This window comes from Ovis aries, chromosome 2 (genome assembly GCF_016772045.2).
Source record: "Ovis aries strain OAR_USU_Benz2616 breed Rambouillet chromosome 2, ARS-UI_Ramb_v3.0, whole genome shotgun sequence".
NCBI lineage: Eukaryota > Metazoa > Chordata > Mammalia > Artiodactyla > Bovidae > Ovis > Ovis aries.
Window position 1 is genome coordinate 13,822,037 of NC_056055.1, and position 16,101 is coordinate 13,838,137.

Sequence of the window (16,101 nt, forward strand, 5' to 3'; positions counted from 1 at the left end):
GTCGGGAAGATCCCCTAGAGAAGGGAATGGCAATCCACTCCAGATTCGTGCCTGGAGAATCCCATGGACAGAGGACCCTGACAGGCTATAGTCCATGGGGTCAAGAAGAGTCGGAAATGACTGAGCAACTAATACTTTCACTTTCATATCGAGTATCATATTTATATATGATACTCACGAACCCAAACTCTTCCAGAACTACTGGATACCTTCACCAGTTAAAGATCAGGCCAAGCAGCTTGTGGTGAGTTGGCTGGTTTTCATAAGCCTCCGCATGGAGGAGAAAAGGACAAAGGACCACAGCAGGAGATGAGAGTCAGAGAAAGACACGTGACCAGTACAGGGCACAAACGCCTTTCTTTCTCTTGGACTTTAAACGCCGCCAAAGACAACCCCTGACTTTCACACAATCAACAGATACTTGTATTAATCCTGTCTCTGTGCCAGGGACTGTGCTCAGGGGATTCCCAGAGACAAGAGGATGAATATAGAAAAGTCACTGCCCTCAGGGAGGGGAAAGGGCAGAGACTTCTGGGCTTAGGTAAACCCTACCAAGTAATTTAGGAGTTTGGATAAATACACGGTGGGCATTAAAAACAGGAGCTGGTGAATTCTGTCTGTCTAGAGGGTGGAAGGTAGTGACAGACACCAAAGGTTCAGCAAAGGTCCAGGTGGATGGGGATCGATAATAATAAAGAATGTTCCACATAAGGAGCATAACTTGAGTTGGGCCTAGTGATACAGGTGAACAGCAAACTGCATTCGTATTTTGAAAAGGCTGACACTTGAGGTCAGGAGGAAGGGAAGGAGAGAACGGCGGGGAAAGGAGAGTGCAAGGAGATGCTGCCTGGCTTTGACCCCTAGGTGAAGGGATTAGAAATGCAGCCAGGGTTTCCAAGCCCTAAAACATGTTATATAGGGGTTCCAAACTTCTGGCTTTCCTTTTTCCGTGGAACAAACTGCATGTGAGCTAAGTCGCTTCAGTCGTCTCTGACTCTTTTCGATCCCGTGGACTGTAGCTTGCCAGGCTCCTCTGTCCTTTGGATTCTCCAGGCAAGATACTAAAGTGGATTGCCATGCCCTCCTCCAGGGAATCTTCCTGACCCAGGGATTGAACCCAAGTCTCTTACATCTCATGCACCGGCAGGTGGGTTCCTTTCTACTAGCGCCATCTGAGAAGCCCTACAGAATCGTAATAAATTCTGACTGATTGATTATCTAAAAATAGGTAAAATCTTTTAATCCCCTACAAGACATATTTACAATCAAGGTTTGATCCCTGGGTCAGGTAAGGACATGGCAACACATTCTAGTGTTTCTTGCCTGGGCAATCCCATGGACAGAGAAGCCTGGCCGGCTACAGAGCATGCGATCACAAGAGTCACACGTGACTTAGCAACTGAACAACAACACAACAGATCTCTTACTTTGTGATGACAGCACTCCAGGATGGAGGTGTCATGGTAGGCAAGACCCACCACATCCCTCGCTTAAAGATACATTTTGACTCAGCTCTTTGAATGCTGGGGTTTGACAGCTCCTGCCTTATAATGCGCAGTTGCTGTATGACTACAGGGGCAGATAGGGAAGATGGAAATCTCAGAGTATCCCGGAACAGACACCCAGCTGGGCCCAGGTGAGCCAGGGAGAGAAGCAGTTTGGGAAAGAAAGGGCTCAAGGTGGGGGCTTCAGCAGCAGGAGGTCCTGCTCTGGCTGCCTCAGATAGCTCTTGGTGATAACAAATCACCATCAAGATTTAGTGGCTGAAAATTACGATGTTTTTTCTTGTTTGTTTGCTTTTTTTAACTTTCTCATGATTCAGTGTGTTGAAGGGGTGGTTCTCCTACTGGTCTTCTCTGGGCTCAACTGAGACAAATCTGGCCTAACTGGATCTCTCTCAATGGAGCCCTTTATCCTGGGTGTCTTAATGGCATGGTGGTCCAGGGTTCCATGAGAGCCAACCCTAGTGGCAAGTGCCTATTAAACACCTACTTGTGACCTGTTCATGATGTCCCATTAGCCAAATCAAGTTACTATGGCTCAGCCTCAGTGTGGGAGAGGACTATAGGATACCAGGAAGTCATTACTTTGGAGGTCATTCAGTTCAGTTCAGTTCAGTCACTCAGTCGTGTCCAACTCTTTGAGACCCCATGAATCGCAGTATGCCAGGCCTCCCTGTCCATCATCATCTCCCGGAGTTCACTCAAACTCACGTCCATCAAGTTGATGATGCCATCCAGCCATCTCATCCTCTGTCATCCCCTCCTCCTCCTGCCCCCAGTCCCTCCCAGCATCAGTCTTTTCCAATGAGTCAGCTTTTCGCATGAGGTGGCCAAAGTACTGGAGTTTCAGCTTTAGCATCATTCCTTCCAAAGAAATCCCAGGGCTGATCTCCTTTAGAATGGACTGGTTAGATCTCCTTGCAGTCCAAGGGACTCTCAAGAGTCTTCTATAACACCACAGTTCAAATGCATCAATTCTTCGGCGCTCAGCTTTCTTCACAGTCCAACTCTTGCATCCATACATGACCACAGGAAAAACCATAGCCTTGACTAGACGGACCTTTGTTGGCAAAGTAATGTCTCTGCTTTTCAATATGCTATCTAGGTTGGTCATAACTTTCCTTCCAAGGAGTAAGCGTCTTTTAATTTGACCGCAACTGCCCTGGCTGTTTTTGATCTGGGATCTCTTTGTGTGCCTTCTCATTTCTTTCCTCATATTCTCCAGTTTAAACGTCTACATGAAGGAATTCAACTGATCTTTCTAAGCACTTCCATGGCTCATGGGCTTTCCAACACATGGGGATTCAGGAAGCCAGCAGGGATGGGGTAAAGGAGATGAGAAGGAAATGATGGGCATCTTGGGTTTCAGAGTTAAACCTCCCATAGAGGACTCATGAAACTCCTGTGGTCAGCGCTGTAGTTGCCCTGATAAAATATCCTCCTATACAATCACCTGGGAGCAAAGTCGAAGCTTTGTGTTTCCTACTGGTTGGACTTCCCTGGTGGCTCAGATGGTAAAGCATCTGTCTATAATGTAAGAGACCTGGGTTTGATCCCTGGGTTGGGAAGATTCCCTGGAGAAGGAAATGGCAACCCACTCCAGTACTCTTGCCTTGAAAATCCTATGGACGGAGGAGCTTGGTGCAGGCTACTATCCATGGGGTCGCAAAGAGTTGGGCACAACTGAGCGACTTCACTATTGGTTACCTAGATTAAAAAAAATACATTTCCTTCATATTTCCAAGTGCTATATGTATGTAACAGAAGCTTTGAAAAATATGAAGAAGAAAATTAAAGTCACCATTGCTCCAGGCTGAATGTTTGTATCCTCCCCACCCTAAAATGTATGTACTGAAACCTAATCCCCCAATGTGAAGGTATTTGGAGGTGAGCATTGGGGAAGTGATTAGGTCATGAGGATAAAGCCTCATGAGTGGAATTAACGCCCTTAATAGAAGAGATCCGTGTCTGACTCTTTGTGACCCCATGGACTGTAGCCTACCAGGCTCCTCCCTCCATGGGATTCTCCAGGCAAGAGTACTGGAGTGGGTTGCCATTTCCTTCCACCAGGGGATCTTCCCAACCCAGGGATTGAACCCAGGTCTCTCGCATTCCAGGCAGGCAGATGCTTGAACCTCTGAGCCACCAGGGAAGCCCAGTAAGTGAGACCCAGAGAGCTCCCTCACCCCATCCTCCATGTGAGGCTGTCTATAACCTGATAACACATCCTTACCAGACATCCAGTCTGCCAGCACCTTGACCTTAGACTTCCCAGCCTCCAGCACTGCAAGAAATAAATGTTTGTTGTTCATAGACACCTGTTGCTGTTTAGGCACTCAGTTGTGTCCAGCTCTCTGTGACCCCATGGACTGCAGCCCAACAAGCATCTCTGTCCTTTGGATTTCCCAGGCAAGAGTACTGGATTGGGTTGCCATTTCCTTCTCCAGGGGGTCTTCCTGACCCAGGGATCAAACTCACATCTCCTGCATTGCAGGGGGATTCCCTACCACTGAGCCACCTGGGAAGCCCTTATAGCCACCTGGTATATATCTATTAAAAATTTTAAATCTATTTCTAGATAATTTCTTACTTTTTAGTGAACTTTCCGGCTTTTTATGTGCATAAATGTTTTTATTTATGACATGATGGTATGAATAAACCTTTATGCCTTCACCTAAACTGTATCACTCCCATTTTCTCATGTAAAATAATTTTGAGTTACATAATAATCAATGGGCCACAACTGTTATATATTCATTCAGTCCCTTATTTCATGTTTTTAGCAACAATGTTAAAATAACCTGTTTCTATTCATCAGTCTTTATCTGCATTTTGGATTTTTTTCTCTGAATAGATTAGGTCCATATTTTTTTCCTTATAAAGGAACAGCTTTCAAGATTACTTCAGTGTTGCTTAATAAGTAGCTAAAGAGATGCTTTTCCTCCTGAATGGGAAGGATACTCTCCTTTGCTCCATACACCAAGGCTGGCTTTGCAGAATGGGTCCATTTCCTCCCTCTGGATGGTCCTTGTCTATCCCGATTTCCGTGTAGGCACAGGACAGCCAGGCTGGGTTGGGTTTTAAGTGACTCCGCCAAAGCTGGAGACAGAGCAGGACATGTTCCCACGGTCACCTCTTTATCCAAAGCGTGGAAAACTGATTTCATAACTGGCACAGGCTGTGTTTGGGTCAGGAACCCAATATTAACTACAAAGACTGACCTCAACCCAGGGAACTCAAGAAGAAGCTAGATAACACTGTTGGGAAATTGTTCCCTCCTGTGAGCTGGCATTTGAAATATGTACTAGCATTAGGCACATTTTTTTATGCCACTGGACGAAATGTAATGGAAAATAATACACTGCCCTTAGGAAGTCAAGGGACTGGGGCTGACTTGAGTATGTCGATAAGACACTCCAATCTCCACTGGTTTTCTCTCACATCACACTCTTGGTAGGTTCCTGCTTCTCTCTAGGCTCCTGGAATAAGGAGAAACGATGTGAGAGTTCACAGCTAGGGTGGCAGATTTGCTCAATTATGTATAATGTGTTCAGTGTGAATCTAGAGGAATCTCAGTGCAGAAAGGGGCCCCCTTGCGTCTGCCTATGTAGTTAGAGAAAGCTGTTTATCCAGACTGAACAAGATGGAAAGATGAAAGCTGCCCTCAATGCATCCACCCTACGCTGGGAGGATGAAATGTCATCACGAGTGCTGGCAAAATTGGCCAGCTTCCCATACTGGAGACTGCTAATGATTCTAGATCACAGTGAAATTGAAACCAGGAGACACTAAGTGGGATTTAGCTCCCTCTATTCCCTGGTCATTTCTGTGTCGCCTTTTACTTGCTCTTTTATTCGTGGTCCTGATATCTCAAGATGGAGCTCATGGAATTAACTGCTTAGCAACCCAGGTAGATAACAAAGGGGCGGAGCTTGACCTGCAGAGCTTCCGCTAGCATGACCACGCAACTCGCAGGCATGAAGAGGCAGGATGACGTCCTCACTCTGTGAATTGCTCCACACAGACACTGACAGTCATAGTGATATCTAATTGGAGCTTAGTTATACCTTACCTGGGACACCCCTGATCACATCGCTCCCTTATCTATCTATCTACACTTATCTGTGTCTCTCTTTTATCTCTCTGTTAGTCAATTAATTATCAAATTCACAAGCAAAATCCTGGAAGGAATTCTGGAAAGACTTTAGATACAATATAACTCATCTTGCTCACTGCAGAAAGGCAAGTGATTTTTCAGAAGGGACTCATAGGCCTTTGCATCTTGCTCAGAAAGTAGAGTCACAGACACATCAGGAATGCCTCTGGCCCCATTCAGGGGATTTTCCAAGAGCCTTCCAAAGGGACATGCACATTTATAACTAAACTCAAGTCAAAATGAACTGACTCCTGGGGTACAGGAGTTAGAGAGCTCATAACCAGTTGGGCTCATCCAAGAAGAGGTAGCTGGTGAGATGGACCATAGAGGATGAGTAGGATTTCACAACAGGTAGAGGAGGGGGAATGAGTCATTTCAGGAGGTTGAAATGGGTGGCCTTCATTCTTCAAGGGGAAACAAGAAAAGGGTTTGCCCTTGGGCTTGAGGTGGCTTGATCCAGGCTAGACAAGGCGGTGACATCAAAGACCAAACTGAGAGAAGCCCACAGAGGTGATAAAATGGAGAGAGAATGATGTTTTCTCATCCAGAAGATGGAGAACTTCCCCCTGGAACGGACGTTTAGGATCGGGAAGAGCAGAATCTGTGTCGGCTCTGGTGGCTGCCACAGGAAGTCAGTCCCCAAGTGCTATTCAGGCACCTTGGCAGGAAATCATAGGACTCTCATCAACCCATACCTCGTACGTGAAGACGATATGCCTAAGGAGCTCTGCTGTCTCTGAACCGAACGCAGATCTCCTTAACTTCACATGTGACTCATGTTTACAGAGGCATCGCTGGACAGTCTGTTTGGACTATGATGCAGTGACTGTGTGCACCATGGAAAAAATGAGAAAGACACCCCAGCAGGACGCCAGGGCGCAGTTGAGGAAATCCTGTGATGTGTCATCCATGCAACGCTAGAAGGTCACCAGAGCACGGGGCAGGCTGAACAGCATCCTCCATTCTTGAAATGTCACCAGGGGGTGGGGAGCACAGTTCTCTCCCGAGCCTAGATCAGGTTTCTAGCGTCTCAGGGATGAAATGGTCAGCCAAGTCAGGACAGGTTTCAGATGACCGTCTTTCCGTGAATGCAGTTCTCAGTCGAGGCCTGGGTCGTTGAAGTGCCCCATCTTCTTTCTCTAGCCATTTTGTTAACCAGTTGTGTCAGGAAAGCATCACTCTCGATCTTACAAAAGTTACTGAAACGATGTCCTTTACCTTTCTCATCCAAACTCTTCCTTTATGTTGCATCCCCCGCCCCCCGCAGCCACATGCATATCCAATAGGAATGAGAGTTCTTGACCCATGGCTGTTTCTTTTGAGCAAGCTATATACTGTCACATCCTGGTCGTAGTTACAGCCTTGATTGTCAAGCAACCCAGGCTCTGTGCTTCATTAGCAAAATTTAAGGGGAGTCAAATGTGTAAACCAAGTTTTTTAAAAGTATTGTGCACACATCTTTATTTTTGTCCAGAAAGAACTGGTTTGTTTTAAAATAGGTTATATGTCCCACAGCAGATAATTCACAAGATACACAAATGTTTATGGGAAAAAAGTAAACACCCATCCCTTCCCCTGCCCCACTTGTCCAGTTCCTCTTCAGGAGGGACTGACCTTCCTTGTTTCAGGTTTATGTGTACTCTACATACTTCAGTATGTTTATTTTAAGGTCTATTCCTCCTAGCAAAAATGACCACCACCATGACAACCACCATTACCACCTCCTTCGGTATTGTTCCTGAGTTTTTCCCCTGCTGCTGCTGCTAAGTCGCTTCAGTCGTGTCTGACTCTGTGCAACCCCATAGGCAGCAGCCCACCAGGCTCCCCCGTCCCTGGGATTCCCCAGGCAAGAACACTGGAGTGGGTTGCCATTTCCTTCTCCAATGCATGAAAGTGAAAAGTGAAAGTGAAGTCGCCCAATCGTGTCCAACTCTTAGCAACTCCATGGACTGACTGCAGCCTACCAGGCTCCTCCGTCCACGGGATTTTCCAGGCAAGAGTACTGGAGTGGGTTGGCATTGCCTTCTCCGGCGTCTTTCCCCTAGAATCTTCTGTTAAGGAAATCCTAAGTGTTTCCTTTATCATTGCTGTTTTTTTAAGCCATGACCTGTGTGTGGACTCTTGTGCAGTGCCTTGTGTTTTCCTCTCTCTCCTTCTGTTCTCGGGCATATGAATCTTCAAGGTGTGGTTGGGAGACTTGACAAACCCATTCTCCCTGGGTTTTGTTAGATGACACCACTTCTTTCCAGGAAGGCCATTGCTTGCAAACCATCAGCCACAGTTCAGAATGCCAGCTCTCATTCTCCGCATTTCTCTTCACTTCAGAGTCAGATCTCAAAGTCCCTAGACTAACATTTCCATTTCACAAGTAGCAGCAAATCTGTGTGGTGGCTCATGGGGCCATTATGGTCCCTTTGGTCTTCTGGCATATCTATAGCCCCTGCACCAGAAGAGTGTTTTTAAAACCCAGGTCTGTGTATCCCTGAGGGTTCACTTGTATGTTCTTGAAGGCCTGAAAGCCCTCTGGGATAACTGGTAAATATTATCTTTCCATTTATACTAATGGAATGCTGATACTATTAAAAACAGATGCATGATCTGGATCCTATGGCTGATTCCCTTACAATGGAGGGCTGCTACCTGAATTCAGTTTCCATATTCAAAGGGCCATTTTAAGGCGACAGCATTTAACATTCGACGTGTTGGCAAGCACATCTGATTTCCATCTGGCCCAGGGTGAAAGGCTGAGAGCTTCCTGCTGGTGACAAGGGGAGGACCGTCAGGTTCCGGCCTGTGGAACCTCTCTGACTTCATCTCCTGCGGCTTTCCCCTTGGCCCCACTTACTCTAGACATGCTCCCTTTAGGGCATTTCCACCGACTATTGCCTCTGTCCAGAAGGCTCTTCCCCCAGATATCTGCAAGAATAATCCCTTCATCTCCTTCAGGTCTTTGCTTAAGTGGACTAAATTTCTCAGTCTTGTTTCGAAGTACAACTCGCCGCTTGCTTCCCCTCCATCCATACCCCTGGTCTCTCCACACACAATAATACTCACTTACTTACAGTGTGCGTTGTTCACTCTCTGGCTTGCCCCGTTAGCCTGCATGCCCACAAGAACAGAAACTGTTGTCTGTTTTGTTCACTAATGTCTCCCAAGCACTTAGAGCAGTGCCCAACACACAGTAGGTGTTGAATAGATATTTGATGAAGGAATGAATAAATCGACAACAGCTTCCTTATCTCTGCTGTTGTACTCATGCTCAAGTTGTTCATCAGCTTTTCAGACCAAACTCCTCTCTTGGCAGTGATGATTTGCAAATGGAAAGGCTTTTTGCAACGGCTGAAATTTTACACTTAAAAATTTGTGTTTCTCCCAGCTCTGGTCACCTGAAAGCCCCAAAGCATATCCTAACACTAAAAGCGTACTAATTCTTCTCCTCTTTTCATTTCTCTGGTAGTTCAGTTGGTAAAGAATCCACCTGCAATGCAGGAGACTCCCAGTTCCATCCCTGGGTCAGGAAGATCGGCTAAAGAAGGGATATAGGCTACCCACTCCAGTACTCTTGGGCTTCCTTTGTGGTTCAGCTAATAAAGAATCCGCCTGCAATGCAGGAGACCTGGGTCAATCCCTGGGTTAGGGAGGTCCCCTGGAAAAGGGAAAGGCTACCCACTCCAGTGTTCTGGCCTGGAGAATTCCGTGTTCTGTATAGTCCATGGGGTCGCAAAGAGTCTGACGTCATTAAGTGACTTTCACCTCCCTTCACTTTCTTCCCCTTTTCATTAGGCTTCTTTTTTAATATTATTAATACAAGTTGTTCTAAATTTGTTACTTTTTTTTTTAGGCTGAGTATTCTCAATAGCTTTCTCCCCTCACACATTTATTTCAACCCCTTTAACTTGCAACTTTAAAAATGATTGTGTGTGTGTGTGTGTGTGTGTGTGTGTGTGTGTTAGTTGCTCAGTTGTATCTGACTGTTTGGGACCCCATGGACTGTAGCCCACTAGGCTCCTCTGTCTATAGAATTCTCCAGGCAAGAATACTGGAGTGGGTTGCCATTCTCTTCTTCAGGGGATCTTCCCAACCCATCCAGGGATCAAATGCAGGTCTCCCACATTGCAGGCAAGATTTTTTTTTCACTGTCTGAGCTACTAGGGAAGCCCCTTAAAAATGATTAGGTACGATTAATATTGTTTTAAAATAGAAAATGTGTATTTTTTAATGATAATCAACTGCAGTTAAATATAGTTTTTTGTTTCAAAAAATAAAAATAAACATTTGTGTTTCTCAAAGTGAGATCCACATGGTTCAAGAATTCCAAAAACAGAAGCTGAGAGGGTGAGGAGTCCCAAGTCAGACTAACACATCTCTACAGGCTTCTGACTTGACCATTGACCACTTCCTCTCCCTCCCTCCAGAGCCAAAGGCAGTCATCCTGTCGCCATCTGCCATCACTGGACAAGCACAGACAGGCCTCCCTGAAAGGAACTGCTCACTTTTCCATAGAGTTGCATTTTCCCTCTCTTCACCTCACTTTCTTTGGCTTGCCAGCTTTCAAGTTTGTTTCATTTTTCCTGATAATAAATGAAACACACTTACCATAAAGCAAGATTTAGGGAGCTCTAAACACATTAAAAGGAATTAGAGGCCCAAGACTTGAAATTTCCCCAATTTGTAAAAGATACTTTCTGTATCTTGTTTCTCTGCTTAGAAGTACAATACTCAGACACAGCCACAATTAATCTTTTGGTGCATTTGTCTGTATTAAGTCAAAATACAGAAGGTATTACCGATGTTACCGATGTTCAACTATTGTTGACCTACAAGATGGCGATTTTATATGGGATACCCTAGTCATTCACATAGTTGAAACCACACTATGCATATAACTTCACATCCTATCCTTCACACATGTCATCACAACAGCACCACTTGCCCATGTATTTGTGAGCTTACATTAACAGCACAAATAATTGATGAGCATTAGCATCACAGTTGGGAGTCCTCCCTTGTAAATCACTGAAAATGCTCTACGTGGTGCCCAGGCTTCCTGAATCTTGATATGAATGACAGTCCTCAGTGTCTCTTCCCAGAAACCCTTTCTGTAAATGCCCCCAGCCAATTGCCTGTGTGCAGTCCTTCGCTTCAGATTTTCGGCCCAAATGGCAGCTTCTGGGAATGCTGCTAATAACTGTGTCTAGCTGTTCATCTGATTCCTCTTCACTTGTATGAATTTGGTCCTTACCTTGCATTTGTGGTACATCCTCCTCTCCAGTGAAATGGCTCTCTTTGGCTTTTTGTGTTTACTGTTGTTTGTCTAGTGATTTCTGGGCCAGCTACAGTCTACCAGCATGATTCAGAGAGAGAGCTGTCTTTTTTTTTTTTAGCTCATCGGCAGTAGGAAGGCTGTTTTTAGGGCCCTGGCTTTCTCTCTGCAAACATCAGCAGACTATCAGATCTGTACTTTTTCAACACAGAAGAGTCCTGAGGAGTCCATGGACCATGTGGTTTCTTTATGCTGTGATTCTGCCTCCAAAATGGTTGCCTAGGGACAGTAACTTATGTGGGCCCTTATGTGAGACTTGGTATAGCCCTATTCTTCACTGGGCCACTATGTGCTCTAGATCTGGCTGGGTTCAACCACACAGACTAAGAAGACTATGTGTCCACCCCAAAGCCCCATTCGCATAAGATTTGGGAGTTTATGATGTAAGATCAACTGCTATCACTGATACTAATCTCATGTCACTCCAGGTGCAACAACTTAAAAGGATGGACTTTAACATTTTGGGCCCAAGAATAAACCAGTAAAGGGAAACCAGAACATTTAAAGATAATCCACAGCCTATAACACATCAGAGGGGTATAGAAAATACAAGAAGACACAAACGAAACATGCTGTCTTACGGGCAATGCCCACCAAGCAGAAAGGCAGTATTAGAAAACCTTAAACCCTAGTTTTGAGGTCAGTCCAACTTGCACTCAAATTCTGACCCTGGGGACTTGATTGGTGGTCCAGTGGCTAAGACTCCACATTCCCAGTACGGGGGGTCTGCGTTCGATCCCTGGTCAGGGAACTGGAGCCCACATGCCACAACTAAGAGTTCGCATGGCTCAAGGAAGATAGAAGACCCAACACAGCCAAACCCACCAGACCCTGACCCTGTCTCTTCCTAGCTGTGAAAGGCTCCTGGATTGTTTCCTTTTCTGTAAAACTGACCTAAAAACACCCACCATGCAGAGTGACTGTACAGAGTTAAGACGGAACACATGTAAACTCTTGACCACATGTGAGCATGACAACAGTAGTTATTCCTGTTGTGATTACTAGACACAAAACTTCAAGAATTTTTGATTTGATATTTTTAATGTTTATCATTGCAAACACAACACTGCAACAGTAACAAACTTAAAAAGAACCAACCCCCTCATCAACCCAAATCAAACTATTTACATTTTCCCATATTTTCACTATACAGGATATTTATATATTCAGATTTTCTTCACCTAAGAAAGTGAAGCAAATTATTGTAAGTTTCTTCCTGTCGTAACGTGGTCTAGTTTAGTGTAAAATAGTTATTTCAACAAATACACCAAAATCTAATTAATCACTCCTCTATTTGTGAACATTTACTTGTTTGGGGAATATTCTTTCCTTTGTTTTTGCTATGGTTAATATAAACACACGATTTTAAAAATATTTATGTCTTTTTCCTTAGATGTACATGTATTTTTTAGCTCGAGTTTGAGAACATTGTATAAGCTAACGGCTGCTGACTGTGGACAAAGAAAAGCAGCTTCAGACTGGTTTCTAGTGGGAGGCAAACTGGGAAAACCCCAAGGATTCTCATGTTTGTTAACCTCGGTTTCCTCGTCTCCACACTTGACAAACTGGTATAAGGATGACCAAAAATTGAGGTAGGCAGTCCAGAGATAGATCTTTAATGTGAACTAAACACACTCATGAGAAATAGATGGGGAAACAGTGGAAACAGTGTCAGACGTTATTTTGGGGGGCTCCAAAATCACTGCAGATGGTGATTGCAGCCATGAAATTAAAAGATGCTTACTCCTTGGAAGAAAAGTTATGACCAACCTAGACAGCATATTCAAAAGCAGAGACATTACTTTGCCAACAAAGGTCCGTCTAGTCAAGGCTATGGTTTTTCCAGTGGTCATGTATGGATGCAAGAGTTGGACTGTGAAGAAAGCTGAGCGCCTAAGAATTGATGCATTTGAACTGTGGTGTTGGAGAAGACTCTTGAGAGTCCCTTGGACTGCAAGGAGATCCAACCAGTCCATTCTGAAGGAGATCAGTCCTGGGTGTTCTTTGGAAGGAATGATGCCAGTACTTTGGCCACCTCATGCGAAGAGTTGACTCATTGGAGAAGACTCTGATGCTGGGAGGGATTGGGGGCGGGAGGAGAAGGGGAGGACAGAGGATGAGATGGCTGGATGGCATTACCGACTCGATTGGCATGAGTTTGGGTGAACTCCGGGAGTTGGTGATGGACAGAGAGGCCTGGCGTGCTGCGATTCATGGGGTCCCAAAGAGTCAGACACGACTGAGCGACTGAACTGAACTGAAACAAGCTCATGTTCTTGATTTCATTCATTCCCTACACATGGTTCAAATCGGAGTGATAGGTGTTCACATTATTTAAGGCACAGAGAGGGTAAGGTGTTTACCCTAGGTCACACAACAGCTGGGAAAGGACAGAGAATATTTTTCGCAGTTTCCCAAATTCCCAGCTCTCCTACTGAGTTTTGAAAAAACAAACAAACAACAACAAAAAAATGCCCTCAGACCCCACCGTAATTGGGGACGGAAACTGAGTGGGCTGAAGGTCTGGCTGAACTCTGAAGGAGGCCTCGCCCACCCCGCCAGGAGGCTCCTCCTCCCCGGCGTTTGGGCCCTGCCGGGCTCCGAGCATGCCCAGTGCTCTCCGGGCCGTCCCAATGGTGCCACAGCTCCAGGTTTTGCTGGAGACCCGGGCGCGTGGCGGGGCACAGGGAGGCGCGCGGGGCGGGTCCTGTTTCTGGGACTCCCTACCTCTGCTGAAATTCCCCCGACGCGATGCTCTGGGGGCGCCCTCTGCAGGGGCGCTACCGGGGACTTGCGACTCGGGGATAAGGACCTAAGTGAAGTAGCCAGGTTCTGCCAGCTGCCGCGAAAGGCCCTAGGCCGACAGGGCCCCTGGACCTTGGGCATTGGTCGGGACAGGATGATTACAACCTTCACTCCCTCCGTTCACATATTCATTCAACAAATTGTTTTTGAGCATCTCCTGGGTGCCACGTGCTGTCGTAGGGGCTGGGACAAGGTAATGAAGACAGGCAGGACTACAGTCCCAGAGCTGAAATTCCAGAGGTGAATACACAACAGTGTTAGTCGCTCAGTCGTGTCCGACTCTTAGCGACCCCATGGACTGTAGCCCGCCAGGCTCCTCTGTCCATGGGATTCTCCAGGCGAGAATACTGGAGTGGGTTGCCATTTCCTTCTTCAGGGAAATACACAATAAGAAGTAAACAAATCAGAGGAAAAGACAGTGACCGACCTCATCTCCTGCTACTTTCCCCAGCTTGCTATTCCTAAGCAGTCCTGCGTCGTAATGTCTGCACTGGCTGATCCCTCTGTCAGGAATGCTCTTCCCAATTTATCTGCGTGGCTAAGAGGTCTTACCGCCTCATTGAAGTTGCACTCCCTCCACCCCTTCTCTTTATGGTTTTTTCCCCTTGGGCTTCCCTGGTGGCTCAGTAAAGCGTCTGCCGACAATGCGGGAAACCCGGGTTCAATCCTTGGGTCGGGAAGATCTGGAGAAGGAAATGGCAATCCACTCCGGTATTCTTTCTTGGAATGGAAATCCCATGAACAGAGGAGCCTGGTAGGCTACAGTCCATGGGGTCGCAAAGAGTCGGACACGACTGAGCGACTTCACTTTCACATGAGTTCGCTTATTTGCATGTTTATTGCCTGCCGAACTCCAGGAGGGAACAGGATTTTTGTCTGTTCATCACACGTAAAGAATCAAAGTAAGTGATCAAAAATTATCTGTTGAATGAACTAATGGATAATGATAAATGTGAAGAAAATAGAGTGACGACACGGAAAGTTCTATGATCAGGGGACTACTTTAATAAAGTGATCAGGGAAGGCCTTTCGGAGAAGGAGGACGTAAGTACAATGAGAAGGTTCCAGTCAAGGGTAAAGGTGGGCAAAGACATCCCACACAGAGGCGAAAAGGCATATGCAAATATCCTGAGGCTGGACACTGAGTGTTTGATGGACAGAAAGGTGCTCCTGGAGGTGAAGGAATGCAGGAGCCAGGTCAGGTAAAGGGCCCATAAGTCTTGGGAAGAAAGTTTAAGCTGGGAAGTTTCTAGTGGACTGGGATGGGCACTGCACGGGAGTCAGCAGGACCCTAGCTGGGCAACATTTCCCATTTCAAATATTTGTTTAGCGCTGGCTGCTTGACATTCCTAGGCATAAAATCACTGAGGGCTGGGCACACAGTAGGTGCCCAATAAATGGTTATGGCACGAACGCCTGCGTGCATGCGCGAGGGGACGCCGGGCTGCACGGACCTCGGCTGGAGAGCGCGGGTAGCCCTGGGAGACGAGTGCGAGCGCACCGGCCCCGGGTGGGGGCGGGGGCGTCCCGCAGGGCGTTCCGGGCGCCCGCCCCCAGCCCGGCGCGCGGGCCCGTCGCGGCCAGCCGGGCCGGCGGGAGCCGCCTGCGGGCGGCACTGGGCATGCTCAGACGGCGGCCAGGTCGCGCCGCGAGCGAGCTTCCGCGCCGCCCGTACGCGCGACCTACCTGGGCGCCCCGCGCCCCCGGATGCTGCAGGTACGGATCGGCGCGACCCCAGCGGGCTCGGGGCGGGGCGCGGAGCCGCCGGGGGCCGGGGTCGCGCTGGGCGCCGCCCCGCCCCCACCGTCCCCGGGCGCGCGGCGAACGCGCGGGCGGACTGGCGGACGCGGCGGCCCCGGCGTCCCGGCGTCTCGGCGGGGCGGGGAGGGGGCGCCCTGGCCGCGCTCACCTGGTGGGGCGCGGGCGGGAGGGAGCAGGCCGGACCGGGTGGGGCTGGGTCCCTGGCGGGACGCGGTGGCGGCGGCGGCGAGGCGTGGGCGTGCGCTCCGACCCGGGCATGGGCGGACGCGACCGGTAGAGCCGGAGCGGCTGGCGATCCGGGAGGCCCCAGCGCGCCGCGACCCCCCGCCCCCGACGCCGAGGGGGCGCACAGCCCGCGCGGGGAGCCAGCCAAGCGCGGCGGCCAGACCTTCTCGGCTCCCAGGGCGAATCCGCCTCTCGGCTTTCAAAGATGGCATTTCCTGGGCCTGGCACGAACTCCAGCCCCAATAAATCCTCCCCGTTCCGCGGGTGATATGGAATGATTTATCAGGTACCTGCAGTGAGACAGCTGCAGTGGGGGACTGTATGTGAGA

The 16,101-nt window shown here is 47.7% G+C and overlaps 1 protein-coding gene across 33 annotated transcripts in view; it reads left to right on the plus strand.

Annotated features, from left to right (window-relative positions):
* Positions 1-16,101, plus strand: part of PTPN3 (protein tyrosine phosphatase non-receptor type 3) — a 157,761-nt gene that overhangs the window by 23,746 nt on the left and 117,914 nt on the right. For 26 of the 33 annotated variants that reach the window (XM_060408932.1, XM_042242903.1, XM_060408935.1 and 23 more), the window contains exon 1: positions 15,408-15,502. The exons of 4 other annotated variants lie outside the window; for them this stretch is intronic. In XM_060408932.1, the coding sequence (XP_060264915.1) occupies positions 15,408-15,502 (95 nt within the window). Of the gene's footprint in view, positions 1-14,846; positions 14,984-15,407; positions 15,503-16,101 lie in introns of those variants that run through there. 3 more of the 33 variants (XM_060408959.1, XM_060408957.1, XM_060408955.1) reach the window with 3 other exon arrangements.